This window comes from Corylus avellana, chromosome 2 (genome assembly GCF_965113065.1).
Source record: "Corylus avellana chromosome 2, dhCorAvel1.hap1.2, whole genome shotgun sequence".
Lineage (NCBI taxonomy): Eukaryota > Viridiplantae > Streptophyta > Magnoliopsida > Fagales > Betulaceae > Corylus > Corylus avellana.
This window is the reverse complement of record NC_142491.1, coordinates 47,448,306-47,473,590: the sequence shown is the minus strand read 5'-3', so window position 1 is coordinate 47,473,590 and position 25,285 is coordinate 47,448,306. Positions and strand designations below refer to the sequence as shown.

The following is a 25,285-nucleotide window of genomic DNA, read 5'->3' as shown; positions in this document are numbered from 1 at the left end:
CCCAACCAATAGTTCACCCTCTTCTAGTCAATTAGCTACAAAAGCTTATGTATATGTTTAAATGTTCTTTTTTTGTTTTTTGTTATTAAAGGAAACAAATTTATAAAATTTATACTTTAAGGAGCGACTGGATAAAAATTGGTATTTCATAAACATTTGTAACATTTTTTTTTCCAAAATATTATTAAGAACATTTTTAGAGTTTCAAATAAACAACGAGAATTTAGTAAATTTTTTAAAAATATTTTTCCATCAATAAAAGATCTTAGATCACACATAAAAAAGAAAAAGAAAAAAGGGAACCTCAACAATGGAGGAAGCTCAGATGTAGGGCTTCTACTAGTTGGATCCCCCCGGCCCCTAATACACCCACCAATCGATCCACCTCTCTCGATTCTCACCGCTAAACAATTCTCATTTTATCATTTTGCCCCAAAAATGGTGTTCCTCCTCCTCTTCCCCTAAAACCCCTTCTCCTCTGTTTCTCTATATAGAGCAATGCTCTCTCTCCACCACCACCACCACCACCACCGCTTCCTCCACTTCACCCCACCATTCTCAAAACCCTTAAACCCCAAAACCCTCAAACCCCCCAAAAAACCCGCCCATAAAATACACGCCCTCCTCCAATACAATCGAAAGCCCCAACTGGCCGGCGACACCCCCCGCGTCGTCGTCATTACCTCTGGAAAAGGCGGCGTTGGCAAGACCACCACCACCGCTAACGTCGGTCTCTCCCTCGCCCGTCTCGGCTTCTCCGTTGTCGCCATCGATGCCGACGTCGGCCTCCGCAACCTCGACCTCCTCCTCGGCCTCGAGAACCGCGTCAACTACACCGTGATGGAGGTCCTCAACGGCGATTGCCGTCTCGACCAGGCCCTCGTCCGCGACAAGCGCTGGTCCAACTTCGAACTCCTCTGCATTTCCAAGCCCCGCTCCAAGCTCCCCATTGGCTTCGGCGGAAAGGCCCTGGTTTGGCTCGTCGACGCCTTGAAAGCTCGCCAAGAGGGTTCCCCGGATTTCATTCTAATCGACTGTCCAGCCGGAATCGATGCCGGGTTCATCACAGCCATCACTCCGGCCAATGAGGCGGTCCTAGTGACCACGCCGGACATCACGAGCTTGCGAGATGCCGATAGGGTCACTGGGTTGTTGGAATGTGACGGAATTAGGGACATCAAGATGATCGTGAACCGGGTTCGGACCGACATGATCAAAGGCGAGGATATGATGTCGGTACTGGATGTGCAGGAGATGTTGGGTTTGGCGTTGTTGGGTGTGATTCCGGAGGACTCGGAGGTGATAAGGAGCACCAACAGAGGGTACCCGCTTGTGTTGAATAAGCCACCCACATTGGCCGGATTGGCTTTCGAGCAGGCGGCTTGGAGGCTTGTTGAGCAGGATAGCATGAAAGCTGTGATGGTGGAGGAGGAGCCTAAGAAGCGTGGCTTTTTCTCCTTTTTTGGAGGCTAAGAGAGTGAAAGCACGCTAAGGTATATGGGTTTAAGGTTATGCTAGTTCGAGTGTTTTGCTTCTGGTGGCTTTAGCAGCAGCCGAGATTGTTTCGGGAGGAAAGTAAGAATTAGCTGTGTAGTGTACAGTGGGGTCAGTGAAGTTTGTCTTCTCTTTCTTCATTTTGCTGATTTTGTGTTTCTTTGTTTGATTTGCTAGATTTCTAGTAGTATTAGCTTTTAGGAGTGGTGTCTAGTTAAGATCTGCTCAACTGCATTTGGTTGCTTTTTTTATGACAACATGTTGGTTCTTCTGAGGATGAATTTTCTGTATTTACTCAATTATAACAAAAGTTGCTATTTGTCTTGTGAACGCTGTGAAATTGGAAAATTTGTGCCTACTTTTGTGGTGCCCATCATTGTTATTTGAGCTTATCTGATGTTAGAAACTTCTTGCTCTGTCTTTTTAGGTGGATCATAATCAACTGATATAAATAGTTTGTGGAAACCAATCATTTGCTGCCCCTGACTGTATCCACTTACTCCATACTTGTTATCTGACTCTGAAAATCTGACTGAAACTTGGAATTTTTCTTGGCTTGGGAGGGTAGAAGTTGAACCTGGTAGGGGTTTATGCTTTAAGTTTGAGGTTATATGGGTTATCGTGAATGAGGTTATGGGGTCATGTCTTAGCTGCACTACTCATGCAAGACGAGGAGAATGTAAGAGGTTGTTTAAAGTGGATCACAAAAGTTTGTATTTCTTCAATTTGATGATTGATGATTCAATGTTTCTTCTTTCAAATGCTGGATTTCTAGTTTTAGTTTTAGGAATGGGGTCTGCAAGTTTTAGTCTAAGATCAGCTCAACTCAGTTTCAATGCTGATTGCAACTTCTTCTGGCATTCCAACATGTTCAGGAACTACCACTGCTTCATAAAACTTGATTACAGCCGATTCAGCTACCATTTGAGGCTAGGTGTACTATAGTTAACTGAGATATAAATAGTTTGTGGCAATTGACCATTTGTAACCGTTCTGTGTATCTACTTAATCATAGTGTTTGAGTATTTTAAACTCAGATTTTATGCTAGCATGCTAGAATCGATTTCTTAAAATAGTGTAAATCAGTATGAGATATTAGATATAGAATTAATATGGTTGATCATATGTTTGATTCTTCATTTCATCAAACTAGCTAGTTCGTGCATGCATGTACATGAGACTCTGAGAGTTGTGTTTTTGTGACTCAGACACACTGGTTGGCCTCATGATACTCAGTTTTAGCTACTTGAATTGTGTGGCAGATACTGAATAGTAGTAGAAATTAAAAAGAAGAAAGGTAAGATGCGTAATATTATTGATTTCACATTTGCAAACCTATTAAATACAACGAAGCATCTATGTTTTTCCTGTAAATTGGAACATAATACATAATACCACAAAAATTGGAAACGCAAATTTATCAACTTTCTTCTTCATTAGTTTCACCTCCATCCAAATCCACAGAAGAAACTCTCATTACCAGTAGGGTAATTTGCCAGCCATCGATTTCACCTTCCCATAGAATATGTAGTCACAGAAGGAGAGTTGTTTCTTGCCAAAGCACCAATATGTTCAAGCACGCCAAGCTACACGACTCCTCGGGGTGCCTCCACACTTACATCTGCATGGGTCTTCTTCATGAAATTTCAAGCAGTCTGATCTACATCATCTAATCAGTGACAAGATATATCTAACTCTTTATGTTCAGGAAGTAATACGGTTCATCCTCATCTTGGGAATCTCTTTTTGGTGATTCTGAGCTATGAAAGGTCTGAAATCTCATATTCTCAATCAAGTAATGCACAAGCAGCTGCCACATAGAACCTTACAAGTTTACTTGTAATTTCTGTCGCAATTTGTGGAACACTTTGGGGCCAACAGTAGTAATATCACCTGTTTGTTTCAACAATTATAACAATTGGAAAAGTTTAGTAAAATTGAATTAGAAGTAGTGATAGAAAATCCAAAGTATGCTATATAGATTGATTGCCTGCTCCAAGGGTCAACACAACAATTTGGCGATGAAAGTCCTTGGATATCTGAAGCACTAACATATCAACAACGTCCTCCTACAAAGCCACCAAAGGAACGTATGGACCACAAATAAAAGTTCATATGTAAAGAAATAATCTTCTCAATGAAATCCCAATTAATATAACATAGTTGCTTCTTGCATAGTTGCATCTTTGTAATAAAAACTTAAAGCCTGGAATTTTTACTTTTTATTTTTTGAAAAAAAAAGAAAAAAAAGGAATCATTTTTAATAAGATGAAGCTATTTGCAAAGTTTTTAAGCCGATGTCAAGACTCAGGAGACACTAGAAACCTTCATAAGCGACCAACTGGAAATAAAGTTTTTCCATCTAATTTAAAATATATCTCTATAACATTTTCTCATAAACTTATGGATTTTTTTTTTCTTTTTTTCTATTAACTAAATTGTTATATACATTTCTGATCACAGCAATTGCTCATTTAGCCCTACATTAGAGGAATGCCAACATTCCGACATCATGCACTCCAAAGAAAAGTAACCATCACATATGCAGATAGTCTCATTTGTGGATTTTGAAAGGTAGGATATGGGTATTACCAAAGAAGAGATATATTCAGATGGTGGGCCGATAATAGAAGCAGCTAAATCCCTGCCACTCACATTCCAAACATTTGTCTCTCTGGCGGCATAAACCTGACCATAAATCAAAATGTTAGTTGCCCTAACATCTGTAAACTACAAAGGTTATGGACTTAAATGCATGTACCGCTGTAACCACAACTTGATCTGCATCACTGAGTGCAGTGGCAAATTCATCTTTCAATGCTGCTAGACGACTACAAAAGAACAAAAGCTGCATAAATTCGTCTTACAACGTAACATCAGTCATATAATAAAGGTGCCACATTGAAAGGAGTTGAAAATCGTATTTGTCCCCATTCTATGTGAGGTCAGTACCTGTAAGTATGAGGTTGGAATACGACCAAAAGAGCCTTAAATGGGAACCTTTGACGTGCTGCTTGAAGAACTGCACGAATTTCTGTTGGATGGTGTGCATAATCATCATATATATGGCACCCGTAAATTGTATCGACCATCTCAAAACGCCTAGAAACACCAGTGAAACTTTTTAAGTGTGACCTTAAATGATCGATTAACTCAGAAAATTGCATTCTGTCACTGAAAAGCGCTACCACTGTGGAAATAACCTGATAGTTGACAGACCAAGAATTAGGAGAGTTGCAAAATTTATGAGAAACTAAAAAGACCAATGACCCAATAAACTACAAGTGAAGCATAGTAAAAATACATCAACTTCTAATATTTCCAATCTTAATAATCAAATTTCATCCAATAAACTCATACTACAGGCTGACATTAGAAAAAAGCTATTGCTAATGAAGAAAAAAAAGTTTATCACTCCATATGAATAGAAAGAGAAATTGCAGCTTTTGAAAATGAAGCAAAACAGTAAAACTCGGTAAAACTTTTTACTTACTGCTAATGAATTGAGGACATTATGAATTCCTGTAATCTGTAGACGGATGTCTGCCACCCGATACCCCCTATGGCACTGTAGTTGATCAAGTATTAGTTTAAATTGATGAATGTATCACTTTTAGTAAATTTCCACTATTAAAAAGCCAATCTACACAATCGACAGAAATGAATTTATTAATTTGGATGTGGTTCTAGCAGAGGGAGTAAATCACAAGATCATGCAAAAGATATAATCTAAACATACTCAACATCAGTAATAACTAATTACTGCAATATCATGATAAAACAGAAGCAGAGGGGGACATAGAATTGTATTAATGCAAGCTGAAACACCAATATTGCAGAAAAGCCATCTTAAAATTAAGAGCCATATAATTTAGATCAAGGGCAAGGAATTGCAATTTGAATTAGAACTCATTGGCTTTTCCAATCTGCCAGGCACCATTCAAAGATCTCAAAGAAATTTTAGCAAATTCAGAAATCTAAATTTTGGTGGCACATGTCAATCTTTAAGAATGTTAAATTACATGACTAATCTTGTGTCAGAACATTGGCACATGCTTTCCAAAGGCCAAATACAAATAGAATGGATATATAGTTTTGCTCTCTATAAATGGGATGGCTCTACTGCAGGGGAAACCAGAGATTTCCAGATAAAATTGAAACCTACCAGTGTGTAGTCACTACCACCGTGAAGGTTGGAATGAACTGAAGATGCATGCCAATCATTAAGACTTGAGATTCCATAAGTCGTTGTTTTATAATAATTATCACATGGCTCCAAATTTGGAACCGACATCACACCACTGGAATACTCTGATCCTGTTGCTTGCCTTCTGTGATCTAGCAAAGAACATGCACCTGGACTGTTTGTGTCCAAGAAAATTCCTGAATTAAAACCTATGAAAGATAAATAATATAAATGGCATTCATGAACTTCTAATACAGCATTGGTGTTACACAATATGAATGTGAGCAAAGATTTGAGTGTTTACTTTCTATTCTGTCACTGAGGTGGAAATATTGAGTTAATAGTGTTTGCCTTAAATGGTTAATGGTAATGGGAGTCACTGCATTGTGGTGAGATGCTATGTATTAATCTTTAAACAAGGGTGATATCACAATTAGTGACTCATATCATCCATGTGAAGCAACAATGTAAATCACCTATTTATCGTTCACACATTCTTGTTTCTTACACGTAATTATTCAAAGAATCAAGAACTTTTAACTTAGGTGCTCAAGGTGATGAACAAAAATGTATGTTGGATGCGTCAAACTTTTGTACAGTGATTATCAGCATTATTTGTGAATTTTTCTTTGCTTTAACAGACTATCTGTCCAAACACCCCTATACAAGCCCAATAACACACAACAAGAATTATATAAATGCAAGGAGAAATGAAAAATAAATCTATTGGTGCCACAAATAGAGACTTAGTGGCAAAGATAATATCCTAAAAAAGATAAGTGGGTGATGGATACCTGTCCCCACATACTATTAGATGTCCACCCACCTTGATTTGTTTCAGGAACCTCCTGAAAGTAGATTTAACCGCCTCCTAATTTTGAGAGTAAAGATTCAATCAGTCTAGACTAGGCCCCCAAATAAACAGTCTTACAATTTAAGTTGCATGCATGAAAAGCTTATTAATCAACATACCTCATCTTGAAAGGTATCAACATGCTCCCAATCCAGATTAGTTACCACAGCTATGGAAGGAGATAGTCCCAAAAAACAACCATCATATTCATCAGCCTATCCTGAACATGAAGTGCATGAGCATAAAGGTGCAATTGTCCACAAACAGAACAGCAGAAAAAAAAAAAAAAACACTAATCAGCATCAGCAGTCTCTACACATAAATATGGACTGGGATCTAGTACTGATAATAAAGAACCAATCATTTTCATCAATAAATTGCTCTGTGATTACAAAACTATCTGACATTATTTGACAAATGAAGAATTGATTCCAGTATATTTGTTTGTTAGAAGCTGTGAAACAAATTCTTGATCAATTCATAGAAAACAAAATATGCTTACAAGAAATTCATTGCTATTAACATTCTCATACGCATAATCAAACAAATTGAATTCCATTCTGAACATCAAGTGAAAAAGATACCTCCAGCACAAAATTTTGACCACAACCTGAGATAATATTTCCTCCTGGAAACTGCAAAGGATAGCTTCAATTATTTCCAACATCTATTGATATCAAGAGAAGTGAATCAACTACATAAAAAAGCCAAATAAGTAAGTTCTATTTGAAAATGTAAAGTTTAATGGAAAGGAGAAACCATTAGGAGAATTAATCTGAGCATATAACTAAAGAAGTAAAGAAGCAAAGAAGCCTTATACACTACATTTGTAAAATTCAGCTTTTCTGCCAAGCTGCTCAAAGTACAATGGTACCTGTGGCACATGTGCTCCAACTACAGCTGTAACATCATCGTCCATTGCTTTCAAAACATAAGCCAACATACTTGCTGTTGTACTCTTCCCTGCATAAACCATTAAATGATTTATTTCAAATATTTCAAGGGAAATTAAAGATTATAAAGGATGGTAACTTACAAAATTGAAAATAAGATAGAATGTTCTAACTTGATTTCTTTCCAAAGAGATTTCACTATCTGAAGTATGTACTCAAGAAAAAGAAAGGATGCAAGTTGTGCCATCGCAACATATTTGTGATATGAAAATTATCGTTGAAAATTCAAACAAGCTAGTACTACCACTTAATTGAGACAGGCAAGTTTCAATGTAATAAACTCAATTGGCTGAACTTCAACTGTTAAAAATACCATTGGGCACATTGTAAATTTACAAATGAAAAAGAAGAAGAAGAAACTCTAAAACTATAATTGACAGTTCCAAAGATTTCATAATCACTACAATGGACCCCAATTAGAGTAGTACAAAAAAAAAAAAATCTTTAACCTGATCTTCATAACTTGGTTAATTCAATAATACAAGACAATCTATGGTTCTACATCTACGAATAATTGGCAAAGCAATGCTTCATATTTTACGCTGTAGATAGATCAGAGAACAACTATTCAAAGTTCTAGTTGAAATGTAAACCCGAGCTACAGCATCAATTTTAGAGAAGTCTGTATGAATTACAATCAGTAAGAATGATAGCTTATATTATTACCATGACTACCACTAACAGCAATAAGATTGTAGCTCTCTGTTAGCCTTGCCAGCCAATAATCACGCTTGTATCTGAAACAACAAGTTGTTAGGAGAAAATCAAGTAGAGTAAACAATGTACTATATTCATATATCAAACAGTAGAAATTACCAGCTGACACAATACTATCTTAAACTTGGAAGTAATTTTATATATTCTAACAAAATTCAAGGCAATTTTCCTTTCAAAAGCGGAGCAAAGGTATTGCCAAAAGTTCATATATTGAAAAACAGGAAAAGTAATTCCAGAATTGGTAGCAAAAAAATGACAAAGTTGACACATATTGATGTACTCACACAGGTACTCCAGCAGCGTTTGCATGCAAAATCTCCACGTTGTCTTGAGGAATAGCACTTGATACAACCATTGCATCAGGTAATCTTGACCCCTTAATCCCTTTCAAATTCGACACTGAATGACCAATATGCAAATTGGCACCGGCCTCTTGTAGGCCATCCATGTAGCTGCTCCATTCAATATCTGAGCCACTAACCTCAAAACCCTATAACCAAATCACCCCATTAACATTCAAAACCTAAGAATTATTCAATTGTAACACCTTGGATTAACAACAGTCAACAGCATTAGTTTAAACCCTATCAGCATTGTAAGCTTTATGACAATGTAACCATCAATTTGGTTTCTAAGGAGAAAATCTTTTGAATAAGCTTTATAATTTATTTGGTTGCTGAAAAAATGTAGGAGATAAGGTAAAAAATGAACTTTTTTTTTTTTTTTTTTTTTTATCTATATGATTGGAAATAACATTTTCAATCTTTAAGCTTTCATTATCCAGCACCAAGGGTTTTACTTTGTACTAAACCCAAAACGATTCTATGCCTTAGTTAAGTTGAACTATTCAAGAATATGAAAACAAAAAAAACATGAGACACAAAATCTTATCCTCCTTCACATTCCTCCATTTTTTTTCTGGGTAACCAAACAGAGTATAAATCCATTTGTTTTCAATCTCATTATATAACTACAAGGCCTTGTCACGTTGAGCTCGTCATGTTGGAAAAACACACACAACGTTAACTGTTAACAAAAAAACCCCATATAAGATTCTCTTCTTCTGTTTCATTTTCATTTTCCTTTAATTTTTTTAGTTTATTTTCACTTTTTTATGTTAGACTACTAATTAAACTCACGTGATTGTATCACTTATTGAAGGAAGTTTTTGTCGAAAGCAATGTTAAAATATATTAATTCAATGATGAAATTCACCATTTGTTATCAGTTTAAGCTTCGGGATAAGCAGTGATTTAAGCCACCAAACATACATTAGCGTTTTGGAAAAGAGCTTACTTGTTTGAGTGCTAGCATGGCCAGCGCAGATAACCCACAACCTCCAACACCCACGAAGTGAATCCAACCCTTTCCACCATTCTTCAATCTGAACGGCCCCCGGTTTTCATTTTCCTTGTCCGTACATTTCTTTGAGACTGATCTTATGCCATTGGTTCCACTCGAGACTTGGACAGATGCTCCAACGTGATTAGTTGTGGACCGGAGCGGAGTCCTACTGCGACGTACCTGAAAATGGGGCTTCGTTTTCTCGAGAAAATTAAGGGAGTTTGACGGAAACAGTGCCGGGAAATTCATTGGGAGGGATTTTCCCGGGCAAGAGACAGCTATCAGAGCTGGTTCGGTTGGGTTATGGGTGGAAAAGATGACTCTATTTATTAAGCCCAGTTAGGGAAGAAGATGTTGTGATGGACTGAACTGGGCCTAGTTTTGACTAGGGTATCCAATTGGGCCTCCTAACCTAATTTGTTCATATATATATATATATAATGATTTAATGAATGAAATGATTTTAAATATATTCATTTTGATTTGATGAGAATTTTTTGTAGTGTACTTACGTTGTATACCTATTATTTAGATGACAGTGCAAAATTCCAAGGTTGAGAAAAAAACAAGAGTGCTTGTTGATATAATCACTACACGCACGTGCACCGAAAGAAAGCAACAAATATAACAGATAGTGAGAGAGGTCCATTGAAAATCTAGCGGAACCACCCATGATGATTAAGTCAAAATGAATAGGAAGAAAGACAAATTGATAAAGTAAGCGTCTAAGAAATGATTGTGTGCTTGATAAAGGCCGGTCTTACACTCTTGATATGGGCTGGTCGTTCCCACCTTCCCTTACTAAGGTTTGAGAGTCTCCTGCTTGAATTCAATTAAGAGAATCAAATGTTACTGAGGTCATGCTGTTGAGGGCGTGAATATCGGGGGAGGTTTTGGCATGGGTAAAGCTGGCATCTAACCTGGTGAACGGTAGAGATCGACTATAGTGTCTTCCTTTGAGATATATGTGCAACCTAGTATTGGGCTAGGCCTAACCTTGGACCTAACCAACATGCCTTTTCGTAGCCCGTTCATTTTGACAGGTTGTTGAGCCCTCTAACACATATAACCTTGGACCTGACCAACATGCCTTTTCCTAGCCCGTTCATTTTGACAGGTTGTCGAGCCCTCTAACGGATATGTCCTTCGACAGGTAAGCCACGCAGGCTTTTTGATTACATATTAGATGGTATTTAGACTTGAAGGCCTTGGGGAAGATGGGACTAATAAGCCCAACGAATTTGAGTACACCAATCGTCTCACAATTTCATGGGCCAACTTAAATATGTGTTGGCCCATGTAAATTGTAGCTAGTGGGTAATTGAAGGCCTTAAATATGGCCCATGGAGGCTGGATTCACATAGGCTAAACATGAACAGAAGAAGAAAGTTTTAGGAATGTGCTGTTACTTGAAAAATCCCACTACTTTTGCCTTTATTCTATGTTTTGTGATTGGTCAAAATGCACAGTGTCTAAAAGCATAAAGTGGGAGACCAAATGACCGATATGGGTCCAAGCTCCATATAATTGAGTCGTTGTCGGTATAAATGTTTTTGGGCGGTGGTGAAAATCCGCTGTCTTGCAGTGCCCAGCGTCCACGTTGAAGAATTTACAAACAAATAACTAATTATCAAAAGAGATGCCAATTTCATAATGCCACGTACGCGGTGACTCAGATACTCCTAAAACAGTAATTTTACTATTCACACTAGATTTTTATAGAGATTACTATGATTTTTTTTTTTTTTTTGGTAAGACTACTATGAGTCTATGATTGATTTTAAGTGATTTTTTTTTTTTTTTTTTTTACTTTAAAAATTAAAAGTTTTAGTTACTTAAAACACAGCACAGCTAGAATCTGTGAAAATTTAGTGTGTTGCTGGATTTCCTTTTTTTAAAAAAATATATATATATATATATATATATATATATATATATATAAGAAGCCTATGATGCTCAAATAGAAGAAAAAGAAACACAGGAAAAAAATATATCTTGTTGGCTTAAAGCCTTGAACCAAATTCAAATCCTGCTCTAATATAAACAGAGAAAAAAAAAAAATCACTCCTAGTTCAGGGAAAAAATAATAGATCTATAACCTTTTATAACATGTTGACATATATTAGCATGTCATTGAAGGGTTTAAAAATAATAGTGGTTAACGTGACTCAAATCACATAATGATGTATGTCGGCAAGTTATAATATATAATAGCATAACTCAAACAAACAAAAAAAAGAATAATTAGAAAAAAGTCAAACTCCTTGTTATTGGCAAATGGCAAATGGCAAATGACAAGTGCTCTAGCATCAAGCTTGAATCCAATTAATCATGAAAATGTGTATACAAACACAAACACAAACATTATCTTGTTCAATGACAGGTATATATTCTATTTTAATCAATTGATTGCTGACTCTTCAAAGAACATGGTCGAGAATATATATTGGACGGTAGGTACTACACGTTGCCATCTAATCTTGAAGCAAAATTTTGGGTTGAGGTCAATATCAATACCCCAATATAAAGTTTACTATAAAAAGTGCATGTTGATGTCGGAAGCAATTATATTGCATTGGATGAATTAATCAATGATTATTTTTAATTAATCTCCCCAACAGGATGATCATGTTAATTTTCTGACATTCTTTAGATAAATTAAATGATATAACTACGTGGGACATTTCCTCAAATGTCGACACATTTCAAACCCCACTGAGCATTTGGCTCTAAAGTGAAGTGCACGAACCACTATGGTTGCTGTGTTTTTATTGGAGAAGAAAGTTGGAGGAGCTCCCCCAATGGGAGTGCTATATGTAATCCACACGTAGACGTTACACCTATCTAAATAAAATGGACGGTCCACCAGGATGAGGTGGTTGAGTCAGCCCCATAGCTATAGGGAGGAGGTTAACAAATTGGATTCCTATCATTCGACGAACTTCCCCTACTTTCTCATTAATTTCCATTATTCTCTTTATTTTCAAACTTTCAACCTAACTCCATTTTTTTTTTTTTTTTTTTTTCAACCGGACTCCTATCTTAACCCAACTATTCTATAATTTTCTTAATTATGAGTAATGCGATTTTTGCACGATCGGACTGGATAACGGGCATTTATAAGACATGAAGAAAATTATTAGATTGGAGCTGACTGACTGTTCTGGGGAAGAAAATTATTTGCTGAAAAAAAGAAAGAAAGTAGAATACAGAGAGTTTTAGAGTAGAAGAAACTCTTATTTTATTTGGGATGGTTACCCTGGTTTAACGGCCACGTGGTGAACCTGTGATTGTAGAGTTATAATATGTAGGTAGGAGGCTACTAGGCTTTTTATTATTTCTAGTCGGTAAGCCTCTGTGTTGATTGGGCTAAAGGCTTTGGGTCCTAAACTTATTTTTGAGATCATCAAGCTATATGTTGTCACTGACTCACTATCTCTTTAAACAAATTCAGAATTAAATTCACCATGATTGAATAAAGTTTCACTCTAAATTAGGTACAAGGAATTTTTCTACAAATGCATGTGAAAATTGCATGCTCTATTAAAAATGCATGAGAAAATTAAAAATATAAGTGATTCTCATATGCATTTTAAACTTAAATTAGAGGAAATTATTCCAACTCAATTTAGAAAGAAGAAAAAAACTGCAGGCCCTCCATACTTTAGGCATAAAATTGTCTTGATTAGATTGAACTTTGTCCTCTACGATTTATGCAACCCACAATTGAACTCAAGGTTTCAAAGATTCATAGACATTTCCACCTACATAAATTGTCTCTGGCGTTTTCAAGAGGTAACTCAATCGACATGAATCACGGCGCCTAATGAAGCGGAGATCATTAGTTCGAATTCATCTCCCTCCTCTTATACGGACATGACAAAAAAAAAAAAAAAAAAAAAAAAAATTTGTCTCTGGCTCTTAAGTCTCAACTCTTAACTATTGTAATTTGACAATTTTTGTTTCTTCTTAGAACTTAAAGAAAAAGCCAAAAGGAACGTCCTAACATAGCTGTATTGGTTTCCATCATGACATAACCAAGATTTACCATGCCAAAGTATGAATTAATATGAGAGGCTAATTAAATTTAATTTTAATAGGAGTCAAATCTAATTTTAAAGTCCAAAATTGTAAAAAGTGCATCATTTGGGATTGCATTTTAAATTATGTGTTTTCAAAACACAGGCAACCGGTGCATTTTTAAAGGTTAAACTACAATTACAACCCCAAATTATAACTTTGTGAGCTTATATATCGAACCACATCCCCGTAATCCCCACCTGCTATCACATTTTCTTTTGCTTTATTTAACCGTTGGCAAAATTAGAAAAATTGGAAAAGAAATTGAAGGTGAGACAGAGACAACGTTAAGAAACACACTCATTCTACTACTTCGGGATTTGATTTGTACAAAACAACTAAATACAAACTCGAAGCCACAAGTTGTTCAACCATATGAGACTGGGATAAAACACACAAGATGGATAAAAATCGTTTAGAGTTTCCTCAATTGACTGTTTCATCATTTTTACTTATTTTCCTGTCCTTGTACAATTACAACTACAGTAATAAGGGCTTCAAAACCATTGATATATATTTCATCACTCTACTTACATCTACTCTGATCATTTTGCTACAAAACGGGGTCCCGTTGATAATCATACACCGTTATATATATGATTTGCTTCTCCTATTTATCTCCTTTTCCAACTCTTCCAGGCCTCCCACTTCCTCCAGTTCCTGCACCACAAAAAGTTGCCGCAAAAATAAATTAACACACCTGACACCGTGAGGAACCTAATTACAAACAAAAACTACACCGTTTTAAAAGAAAGCCTATCCTACCTTAGGTCCCAAAAACAATCCGTATGGCACACCATCGAACTTGTCCGAGTGATGGAGCTGCAACAAAACATCAAAAATCAAACGAAATCTTGACCGTTAGATTCTGTTGCACAAAAAACCATTAAAAAAAAAAAAAAAAAAAGATTAAGCAAATATTTTGTTTTGGAGGAACCTGGTGAGCCGCAGCGACCTTTCTAAAGTAGGGCACGTTAGCGATGGGACCCACTGGGAATCTTTTGTGAACCAATCCATCGTGCACGAACATGTACGCCATGCCAAACACCGTAATTCCAAGCCCCTGCTCCAAGTCAAATACGTTACGTTAATATGAGAAAATCATGGGGTCATTTTCGTCTCACAAAAAATCTTTTGAGGATCCCCAGTGATTTAAGTATTATTTTTAAGGATTTTTTTTAACGTTGTTATTAAATAGTTAAGATTGAATCTTAAAATTAACTTACTTTAAAAAAAAATTTAATAAAAATAAAAAAATTTAAAAAATTTAATCTTAATCCTTAATTAAAGTATAATATTCGTACAATTATTTTAATTATAGCATATAAGCCGAAATCCTTATTTGAGATTTCTCTTTACGGGGATGAACGTAATTATATTATTAAACCGTTAATAGATAATATTAAAGTCAGATTCAGAAAGATAACGAGAGAGAGAGAGAGAGAGAGAAAGAAAGAAAGAGAGACGACTTACAGCGCCGAAACACAGGCCAGGAACGAGGCCCTTGTGGAAGAAACCATAGGCGAGGAGAGCAATAGCTGGGACAGCGTTGATTACAGCGAAAACATCGTTGAGCTCGAAGGGACCGTCTCTTGGTCGATGGTGGGACTGCAAATAGGAAAAACAAAAGAGTTTAAGGTCGCAGAATTCGTTCTGGTTTGGTTGAAAACTGATTCTACAGACAGAGAGAGCAGAAAGAGAGACAGATTATATATAGTCTAGAGGTATTGGTTGAAAACAAACCTCGTGCATATGCCATAAAGAAGCGTGCCAGAGAGCTTTGTGAGCCCATCTAGCCCAAAACTCCATACCCACCTGAAAATCAAATTGATTACCCACTTCATATCAGCACCAAAATTATCCAACTATCCAAATTTTCTTAGAAAGAAAAGATAAAATGGGAACTTACCGCAGCACCCACAGAGAGAGCAAATGTACCAAACATTTCAGACAAGGGCACCTCTCCACCCTATACCAGAACAAAATCCAATTTCCATTACATATAAATACACAAAGATATGCTAGCTGCTTTGAGAGAGGGGCAGAGAGAGAGAGTTAGAGCGAGAGTACCTCCATTTGCCAAGAAAATCTGTAATAAACAGCCATGACAGCCATGGAAGTAATACCCAAGCTAGACATAACAGCGGCGACCAGATAAGTGAACCTCTCGGATCTCTTCCTGGCCAACCTCTCTGCCGCACGTGTGGATGGGATCTGAGAATTCATACCACCAGGACCAGGGTCTTCCTCTTTGAGATTCTCCAACTGGGAATTTCGTTTTTGGTCCTCCATGATTACAAAGACAGTGAAACATGTTTTTCTTCGGGTTTTGTGGATTTGGCTATGGCGGAGGGCCAAGGAGGTGAAGAGGGGTGAGGGTTTTTGGAGGAGGGAGTGCTGGAAGAGACGGAAGGGTTTGGGGGTTGCGGCGGAGAGTCCAACCGCCATGGCAGCACTTGGACCAAGCCTTGAGACTTTGCCAAAAAGGTAAGAGTATCGCGTGTGTGTGTTTGTGTATAGCGTGGACTGTAGCGGAGCGCGGTGTTTGTTCTGGGTTTAGCTTTCGAAGAGTGGAGGGTTAAATGCACGGAGAGTCGGAGGCCACATCTTCTGTTTCTAGATTTCTCACGAATAAAATATTCATATGGAAACACTGTGCAAAAGATCGAAAACAGATGCCATCACTCTTTACTTTATTTGCTTTAATGCCATTTGATGGATTGTTTTTAGGTACAAATTTAATAGGATTTTTTTATAGTATTACTTACCCATATCAATTCCACAGTATTGGGTATGTCCTTTCCTTGATTTATTGTGGGTTTTTATAAACAACTTTTTTTTAATCCCGATCAATGACTAGGGCCTTTTTAGCGTGAAATTAAAATTTTATATTATTAAACTATCCAAATAATCGAACCTAATAACAAGAATTCTAATTTGCCATGTCCGCGCAGAAAATAAAAATCAATTTATTATTTTGCGCTGAAGTCTTCATCAAATTATTATTTACAGAGTTTTCTTTTTCTTTTGATGCAATCAAATAATATATAATATTTTTGGAATATAGATTAATTAATAAAAACAAGTTATTTATTTATTTTTATTATGTTTTAGAGTTTATTTGCTAACAGCAAACTTTACTAATTAAGCATGATTTACAAGTTTAACAATAACTCCAAATATCATATTCTCTTGACTTTCAAGATGGGTCTCCAAGTGGGTTTCAGTCCACTTTTAGGTAGGTCATAGCTACACTTATTTAAGCCAAATCATATCTAGACTTAAGTGTGATCTATAATTATTTGTTGAATGGATTTTGTTGTCTAGCCAAATCTTATTCATATAAAACTTACTTTAGTCAGATTGATTGCTAGTAATTCAAACAATAATTACAAAATAACCCATGAAATTTACATATTTTAATAGGTTTCGGACAAATTACCTACCTACTACTTAAACACATGTAAATTTCATATAAACTAAAAAAATTCAAAAAACAAATGGCTGAAAATTCAAATTATGTTGGGAGTGATATTTTCGTAGTTTAAGAAGAAAGTAAGGTTGAAGGTAGGTAAAGTGGAGGTTGACGTGTGGACAAGAGACAGCAACACATGTCAGGTTGGGAGTAAAGAATGTGAGGCTGATGGTCCGTCGCAGGATTGCGAAGGTGAGGACAGCGAATCACATCGCAGAATGCTAAAAAAGACAGCGTCAGCTCCGGTTTGGGTTTTAGCCACAACTTACTCGCTCTTCTAAACTGACACGTAGCTTCGAGCTAATTCTCAAAACTCCCTCGTTTACGAGGGGAGGGGCCTTTTCGGACGGATTGGCCCAACTTTGGGCACCGTTATTGGATGCGTGTCAAAAGCAATGCCGACCAGTGTTGACACCTGTCCACTTCCGCGCACATACCGGTTTGACCCGGTGGTGGGCCGGGGGTGCCAATAATGGGTGCTGCCTGGGTACCATATATTTCATGTTTTTCGCAATTATATGTGATGACTAAATTTGGGTTTTTAAGAGGCCCATATAATACTCGGCCCTTTAGATGGGCTTCTTGTTCGGGTAAGAGGGGCCTTCTCAGTTCTCACACACGTCTTGGGCTCGTAAAAATTTGGATTCCTGAGGCCCATAAGCTTAATAATATGATTGCCTATTTTTTGTAAGCACTTGGAGCATATATAGTTTTAGTGGGATGGCCCGGATGGGAGTCCACAAAACATTAATCTTAGATTAATTTGAATATTGTTGCTGGTTCTTAATTATTCCCATCTTATTGTACTTGTGTTTTGTCTAACATATAATTGGTGGTCCATTATGGAGATCGAAAAATACATTTAATCTTCGTTTTGCCTGCAGAATAATTGAACTTCCAATCTTACTAATTATAAATGCAATTGGTATATCTTGAATATAGTCAGTTGGGCACATAGAAAAAAAATTAAAATAAAAAATAAAAAATCTTGTTGTTTGGTCTTTTTGTTCAATGTATGATATTCATCAATTTTGAATCAAATTCCCGAATCAAATCTCTAAACTTCAGTCGAGCCACGGATTTGAAAAGAGAATGCATCAAATAAATGATGCGGCCCTATTGCTTCTTAGAACAACCAAGAAACCTGGTCACCAAAAGAGGTGGTTTGTAAAGTTGCACCATAAATGGTACAACCCAGAGAACTGTTGCAGCACACCCGAAGGATAACCACAGCAAAGAAACCACTGATGAGGAACGATTCAAAGCCTACAAAAAAAAAATCCAGCACAGAAACACAAAAAACAACAATATTACAAGAAAGCAGGGAAAATCTAAGACTAAAAAAAGCAGCATCATAAGCGAAGGCGGAGGCATGAAGGAGCTCAGCGAGGCGCATGACGACACGCGCCTACGAGGCTTGCCAGAGAGATGTCGGGGAACACCAGAAAACGACTAGAAACAGTGTGGAGTCGCGGAGGAACACAACACACATCGGCGCGTGCGAGACACGCACCAGAGAGTGAGATCCACTTTTGGGTGCGTGTGTGCCACGCGCTGGCGCGTGGTGGTCGGCTGGTGGCAGCTGAAAGTGGAGGGACCTAGGATCACGGTGGAGGGGCGCGTCTATGGCTTAAGCTTCCTGAAAATGAAAGATCTAATTTTAAGAAAATCAAATCCAAAATCTTCAGAAAGGTTGCGGATCTGGGGTCGAGGACAACGGAGGAAGGTTGAAACCGAGCGACTGATGGTGGAGGTTGGGCTGATGGTGCTTCTAGACAAAGATAAGACCTCCAAAAAGGCGGATAGGACTTCAGAAGAGGCGGATATGACCTCTGAATAGGCAAAAAAGACCTTTGTAGAGGTAGGAAAAAAAAAAAAGTAAGGGAGAAGGGATGGAAGGAGGGAGCCGTAGCTCCCTCCTCCATAGGCTGTCGGTAGAAAAGAATAGTTTTCTTCAGGAGAGAGGACAACTGGTAATATACTTTATGAGAATAATTTCTATAAAGACTTGGTATAAATCAGGCCTTTTGTGCCCTCCAATAAACAAAAGACACAGCGCAATATTACACAAAATACCATAAGAACGAAAACACAAGATCAAACTCCCTCTTTCTCCATTCAATTGGCAACCCTTCCTTTTCCCATTCAATCGGCAAAGAGCCATTGCCTCTCCTCCCTATTCCTCCGCCTCTCCTGTAACTCCTTAAAGTATCCTCTCTAACTCTTTGTCTTTGTCTTTTTCTCTCTCAACTTTTTTCTCATTTTCCTTCACTTTCTTGCTCTCCAAACAAGAAATAGGTGTTCTCAGAGTTGATTAATTTGAGTTGAGGTTACATAACTCGATTTGTTTGATTGGTGGGCTTAGGAGATGACAGAGGTTGGGATGAAATTTTCATAGCTGTTGAGAGAACTTCTTGGGCTGAAATTCTAGGACCATCACTGCAAGTTCTTAGTGTTTTTGACCTAGTCATGAATTTGGATACCAAATATCTCTGCGTGTAGGATGAATGTTGCCATGAAAAATGAAGGTGACTAGGATCAGTACATGACAACTGAAAGTGGACGAGGGAATCACTTAGGGGCTGACCATAATGGAGGAGGGAGGAGAGTGAGGGCAATGACTTTGTGGGTTCTTGTTTTCGATTGAATGGGAAAAGGGGGTTTGATCTTGTGTTTTCGTTCTTATGGTATTTTGTGTAACATGCTGATGTGTCTTTTGGTTATTGGAGGGCACAAAGAACTTGATTTATGCAATGTCCTTAGAGAAGTTATTCTCATACTTTTTATTTTTTTTTACATGTTTACACAAGGGAAGGGGAAGGAGGGATTCGAACTAATGACCTCTACTTCATGAGGCATGGTTCACGAGCTACCACTTGGGGACAATTATTCTCATACTTTATACCTCATTGAAAGTTGAAAACTATTACTCAAACAATTACATAAGAATCTGAAGATGGGCATTTATAATTTCGACAACATTGTTGCACTTTCTAGCTGTCAGTGATCGAAAGAAAAGCTTATTTGCTGAACCATTTATAGCCCGATATTAATTGACTCCCTTATGCATTGATTAACTTATTATAAAGTAACATATATAATCCTGGAACAGGATCGTCTCCAGTCCATAATGGATTGGAGAATATTCAGTTCATGGCTAGGATTTCATCTCAGAAATCCTATAGTCACAAATGGGACACATATCCCACTAATAAAAATAATAATAAAATATTATTTTAAATTAATAAAAAAATTAAGAAAAAAAAAGAAAAGAAAAGAAAAGAAAAGAAGGGGGTGACCAGCCACCCCCTTCTTTTCTTTCTATGGGGGTGGTTCGGCCACCCCATTTGGGGCAAGTGGTGGCTTCTGCCACCCCATGGCCCTTGGGGGTGGTTCGGCCACCCCCAAGGGCCAAGTTTAAAAAAAAAAAAAGGAAATGGGTTGGCCTTGGGGGTGGCCGACTATCCAATTTTTCTAGTTTTTATCCAACGTTAAGAAACACACTCTACTAGTTTGGGATTTGATTTGTACAAAACAACTAAATACAAACTCGAAGCCACAAGTTGTTCAACCATTTGAGACTGGGATAAAACACACAAGACGGATAAAAATCGTTAAAAGTTTCCCAAATTTACTGTTTCATCCTTTTTACTTATTTTCCTGTCCTTGTACAATTACAACAGTAATAAAGGGCTTCAAAAATCAAAACCATTGATATATATTTCATCACTCTACTTAATTACATGGACACTACAAAAAAGTTGCTATTTTCTGACGTGGCAAACAGTACATGATTTTTGCCACGTTAGAAAATATTTTCTGACATGCTAAAAAATAGCACGTCAGAAAATTTTCTGACATGCTAAATATTGCGCGTCAGGAAAAAAAAAGAAAAAAAAAAAAAAGAAGACCGAAATTCTGAAATTTTTCCCTCTTCTTATTTTCCCTTCACTTTTTTCCTCTTTTTATTCTTCCCTCCTCATTTATTTTTCCCACACTTTCTCCTTGGCATATCGAAGAAATTAGGCGGAAGAAGGAGAACAAAAAGAAAAGGAGAAGAGAAGAAGAAAAAGAAAGGGAGAAGAGAAGAAGAAAAAAAAAAAAAAAAAAGAAGAAGAAGATCGAGGAAGAAGAAGAGTATGGACGTGCACCATCTCTGCACCATGGTGCAGCTGTGTTGAGAAACACAGATCTACACGGCAGCATGAGGGAGCTGCCATGCAGAGGAATTCCAAAAAAAAAAAAAAAAAAAAAATTTAAATTAATAAATTTTTAATTCAAAAAAAAAATCCAGAAAAAATGAAAAAAAATTAATTAATTTTTTATTTAATTTTTTAATTTTTTGACGTGTGAGACAGTAGAACGTCAGAAAATTCTGACGTTTTACCCACTGGTACGTCAGGAAATTTTTTTCCCTGTCACCTATGCTTCTGACAATCAACGCGCGTCAGAAATGCCATGTCAGAAAATAGATGGTATCTGTTTGATACAGATCTGATTTTTAAACTTGATAATTAATCATAGGTTAGCGGATGCTTTTGTTATGGTTGATTTAGTCTATTATTGATGACCGTATCTGTAGCTTCGGTTATGATTTACTTCAGAGATTTTTGCTCTGTTTGTAAGATCTTTATGCTCGCGATTTTTATTAATGAATGAGTATGGTATGTTCCCTTTCATAAAAAAAAAAAAAAAAAAAAAAAACCCCACGTCAAAAAAAAATTTTCTGACGTGTCAGACATCCTTACAAGTCAGAAAACTCTAGTGAGGAAAAAATTGTTTTTTTTGTAGTGCTACTCTGATCATTTTACTACAAAACGGGGACCCGTTGATAATCATACACCGTTATATATATGATTTGCTTCTCCTATTTATCTCCTTTTCCAACTGTTCCAGGCCCCTCACTTCCTCCAGTTCCTGCACCACAAAAAGTTGCTACAGAATTCACACACCTGACACCGGGGGAAACTAATCACAAACAAAAACTACGCCGTTTTCAAAGAAAGCCTATCCTACCTTAGGTCCCAAAAACAAACCGTATGGCAGACCATTGAACTTGTCCGAGTGATGGAGCTGCAGCAAAACATCAAAAATCAAACGAAATCTTAACCGTTAGATTCTGTTGCAGAAAAAACCATTAAAAAAAAAAAAAAAAAGATTATGCAAATATTTTGTTTTGGAGGAACCTGGTGAGCCGCAGCGACCTTTCTAAAGTAGGGCATGTTGGCGATGGGACCCACTGGGAATCTTTTGTGAACGAATCCATCGTGGACGAACATGTATGCCATGCCAAACACCGTAATTCCAAGACCCTGCTCCAAGTCAAATACGTTACGTTAATATGAGAAAATCATGGGGTCATTTTCGTCTCACAAAAAATCGTTTGAGGATCCCCAGTGATTTAAGTATTATTTGAGATTTCTCTTTACGGGATGAACGTAATTATATTATTAAACCGTTGATAGATAATATTAAAGTCAGATTCAGAAAGATAACGAGAGAGAAAGAAAGAGAGAGGCTTACAGCGCCGAAACACAGGCCAGGAACGAGGCCCTTGTGGAAGAGACCATAGGCGAGGAGAGCAATAGCTGGGACAGCGTTGGTTACAGCGAAAACATTGTTGAGCTCGAACGGACCGTCTCTTGGTCGATGGTGGGACTGCAAATAGGAAAAACAATAGAGTTCAAGGTCGCAGAATTCGTCCTGGTTTGGTTCAAAACTGATTATACAGACAGAGAGAGCGACAGATTGATTGAAAACAAACCTCGTGCATATGCCATAAAGAAGCATGCCAGAGAGCTTTGTGAGCCCATCTTGCCCAAAACTCAATACCCACCTGAAAATCAAATTGATTACCCACTTCATTTCGGCACCAAAATCATCCAACTATCCAATTTTTCTTAGAAAGAAAAAGATAAAAAGGGAACTTACCGCAGCACCCACAAAGAGAGCAAATGTACCAAACATTTCAGACAAGGGCAACTCTCCACCCTATACCAGAACAAAATCCAATTTCCATTACATATAAATACACAAAGATATGCTAGCTTTGAGAGAGGGGCAGAGAGAGAGAGAGCGAGAGTACCTCCAATTGCCAAGAAAATCTGTAATAAACAGCCATGACAGCCATGGAAGTAATACCCAAGCTAGACATAACAGCGGCGACCAGATAAGTGAAACCTCTCGGATCTCTTCCTAGCCAACCTCTCTGCCACACGTGTGGATGGGATCTGAGAATTCATACCACCACGACCAGGGTCTTCCTCTTTGAGATTCTCCAACTGGGAATTTCGTTTTTGGTCCTCCATGATTACAAAGACTGTGAAACATGTTTTTCTTCGGGTTTTGTGGCCTTGGCTATATATGGCGGAGAGCCAAGGAGGTGAAGAGGGGTGTGGGTTTTTGGAGGAGGGAGTGCTGGAAGAGACGGAAGGGTTTGGGGGTTGCGGCGGAGAGTCCAACCGCCATGGCAGCACTTGGACCAAGCCTTGAGACTTTGCAAAAAAAGTCAGAAAGAGAGAGTATGATAGGAACCTGGTTTTGAGTAGAGAATGAGATGAGATTTGAGAGCAGAGACCACAACTCGTCACTTAGGGGGGCGGAAGATTACCACAAGTCTCCACTCAGGGTAAGAGAAAATCACAAAGACAAATGTCTGATTACAATTTAGATACCCTCCTCTCCTTAATCACTTGACTTATATTAAGCTTAAGAAAAGATAATTACCCACGTAAATACAAGGAAACCCACCCACACAAGATAACTATCCACGTCTAGTAACGTGGGACTACAAACAACATGAGATAACAGCTACAACTCCACTATTGCATAACCTTCTGCCAATGATTTTTACGTTGCTTCTCCTTAACCATCTCTACGGCCAGAAAACGTGGGTTAGGCAGACGTGCACGATGAGTCCTACGTGAAGTGCTATCAGAGTATTGCGTGTGTGTAGCGTGGACTGTAGTCGAGCGCAGTGTTTGTTCTGGATTTAGCGTTCGAAGAGTGGAGGGTTAAGAGCATCTCCAAGTAAGTGTAAACTAGTTTTTTAAATTAAACTTAGCTCTTTTCACTTTTTTCCTTGCTCCAGTGGTGCTTGTAAACTATAAATTTTTCTTACAAGTGCTACATAAACTTTATATTTGAAAGTTTACTATATATAACATATTTTAGTAATTATATAATATGATTTCCAAACGGTCTTATTTTCTTGTTTTATTATTCTTTCTCTCCCCTCTTTTTCTTTCTTTCTCTGGTTCATCTTCACCGAAATACATTCATCCTCAGCTGTTGTGGAAACTATCGGAGGCACCTAAAAATAAAACACTCGAAAATGTTATGTATTTCTTTTTGTACGTTGAATGTTTCTCGTATGTATTTGTTTTTTGTTTTTGTTTTTATGAATGATTTCATATATATATATATATGAAATCATTCATAAAAACAAAAACAAAAAACAAATACATACTATATATCTTTTTTCATTGAAAAGTGAAAAAAGTTTTGGAAAAAAGAGAACATGCAGAGAAAAAGTAGGAAAATATTTGAAAAAAAGAGAAAATAGGTGAGAGAAACAATGAAAAATAAAATAACTATCTTAAAAAGTGCTGCTACATTTAGTCATTTTTTTTTTAGCTCTTCTAATCAAATATTTATTTTACATTTTCTTTTGGCTAATCCAAAGTATAAAATTTTTTAAACATTTGAAGAGTCATTTTAAATAAAAGTAACATTTAACTTTTCCATTGAAAATGCTCTAACAACTATTGCCCGAAATGCTCTAAATGCACGGAGAGTCACAGGCCACATATATCTTCTGTTTCTAGATTTCTTAAGAATAAAATATTCATATGGGAGCACTGTGCAAATGATCGAAAACAATGCCATCACTCTTTTCTTAAGTTATTTGCTTTAATGCCATTTGATGGATTGTTTTTGGGTACAAATTTAATAGGATTTTTTTATAGTATAATTACTTACCCATATGAATTCCACAGTATTGGGTATGTCCTTTTCACATTTTCTCATAATTTTATAAAAAGAATGTCTAGAACCTTTCCTTGATTTATTGTGAGTTTTTATATGTTTCCATATGCTTCATGTTTTTCGCAATTATTTGTGGTGGCTAAATTTGGGTTTTTAAGAGGCCCATATAATACCCAGCCCTTTAGATGGGCTCCTTG

At 37.1% G+C, this 25,285-nt stretch overlaps 3 protein-coding genes and 1 pseudogene across 5 annotated transcripts; 1 reads left to right on the top strand and 3 right to left on the bottom strand.

Moving 5' to 3' along the window:
- The first annotated feature begins 285 nt into the window (after positions 1–285).
- On the top strand, positions 286–2,505 carry MIND (septum site-determining protein (MIND)). The gene has a single exon (XM_059591889.2). The coding sequence runs from the start codon at positions 499–501 to the stop codon at positions 1,471–1,473; it is 975 nt and encodes a 324-aa protein (XP_059447872.1). The 5' UTR covers positions 286–498; the 3' UTR covers positions 1,474–2,505.
- Positions 2,506–2,776: 271 nt separating this feature from the next.
- Positions 2,777–9,828, bottom strand: LOC132162877 (uncharacterized). 2 transcript variants are annotated; one of them, XM_059573099.2, is made up of 14 exons: positions 9,500–9,828; positions 8,488–8,693; positions 8,153–8,223; positions 7,408–7,496; positions 7,118–7,168; positions 6,653–6,748; positions 6,475–6,551; positions 5,660–5,855; positions 4,988–5,062; positions 4,447–4,697; positions 4,256–4,325; positions 4,087–4,182; positions 3,485–3,563; positions 2,777–3,387 (listed from the first exon to the last, which is right to left on the bottom strand). In XM_059573099.2, exons 1-14 carry the CDS (start codon positions 9,794–9,796, stop codon positions 3,320–3,322), a joined length of 1,722 nt encoding a protein of 573 aa, XP_059429082.2. In that variant the 5' UTR covers positions 9,797–9,828; the 3' UTR covers positions 2,777–3,319. The 2 variants fall into 2 exon arrangements, with proteins under 2 accessions (XP_059429082.2, XP_059429088.2); XM_059573105.2 differs by having other exon boundaries at positions 3,489–3,563.
- A 4,200-nt stretch (positions 9,829–14,028) lies between these two features.
- On the bottom strand, positions 14,029–16,229 carry LOC132180030 (beta-carotene hydroxylase 2, chloroplastic). The gene is made up of 7 exons (XM_059592879.2): positions 15,698–16,229; positions 15,537–15,596; positions 15,371–15,442; positions 15,101–15,235; positions 14,565–14,690; positions 14,393–14,449; positions 14,029–14,287 (listed from the first exon to the last, which is right to left on the bottom strand). The coding sequence occupies exons 1-7, from the start codon at positions 16,073–16,075 to the stop codon at positions 14,216–14,218; spliced, it is 900 nt and encodes a 299-aa protein (XP_059448862.2). The 5' UTR covers positions 16,076–16,229; the 3' UTR covers positions 14,029–14,215.
- Positions 16,230–21,880: 5,651 nt separating this feature from the next.
- LOC132185574 (beta-carotene hydroxylase 2, chloroplastic-like) lies at positions 21,881–23,436 on the bottom strand (annotated as a pseudogene). The gene is made up of 7 exons (XR_015911409.1): positions 23,188–23,436; positions 23,034–23,093; positions 22,867–22,938; positions 22,626–22,760; positions 22,289–22,414; positions 22,119–22,175; positions 21,881–22,019 (listed from the first exon to the last, which is right to left on the bottom strand). The product of XR_015911409.1 is annotated as a beta-carotene hydroxylase 2, chloroplastic-like (transcript).
- Between the last annotated feature and the right edge of the window lie 1,849 nt (positions 23,437–25,285).

Coding starts and splice junctions, on each gene's coding strand:
- MIND (XM_059591889.2), top strand. CDS start 499: ATGCTCTCTCTCCACCACCACCACCACCACCACCGCTTCCTCCACTTC.
- LOC132162877 (XM_059573099.2), bottom strand. CDS start 9,796: ATGAATTTCCCGGCACTGTTTCCGTCAAACTCCCTTAATTTTCTCGAG. Junction 5,063..5,659: donor GTGGTAGTGACTACACACTG/GTAGGTTTCAAT, acceptor GATCAACTACAG/TGCCATAGGGGGTATCGGGT. Junction 4,698..4,987: donor ATGTCCTCAATTCATTAGCA/GTAAGTAAAAAG, acceptor GTCAACTATCAG/GTTATTTCCACAGTGGTAGC.
- LOC132180030 (XM_059592879.2), bottom strand. CDS start 16,075: ATGGCGGTTGGACTCTCCGCCGCAACCCCCAAACCCTTCCGTCTCTTC. Junction 15,443..15,536: donor CTCTCTCTGTGGGTGCTGCG/GTAAGTTCCCAT, acceptor TTTGATTTTCAG/GTGGGTATGGAGTTTTGGGC. Junction 14,450..14,564: donor AGGTCGCTGCGGCTCACCAG/GTTCCTCCAAAA, acceptor GTTTTGTTGCAG/CTCCATCACTCGGACAAGTT.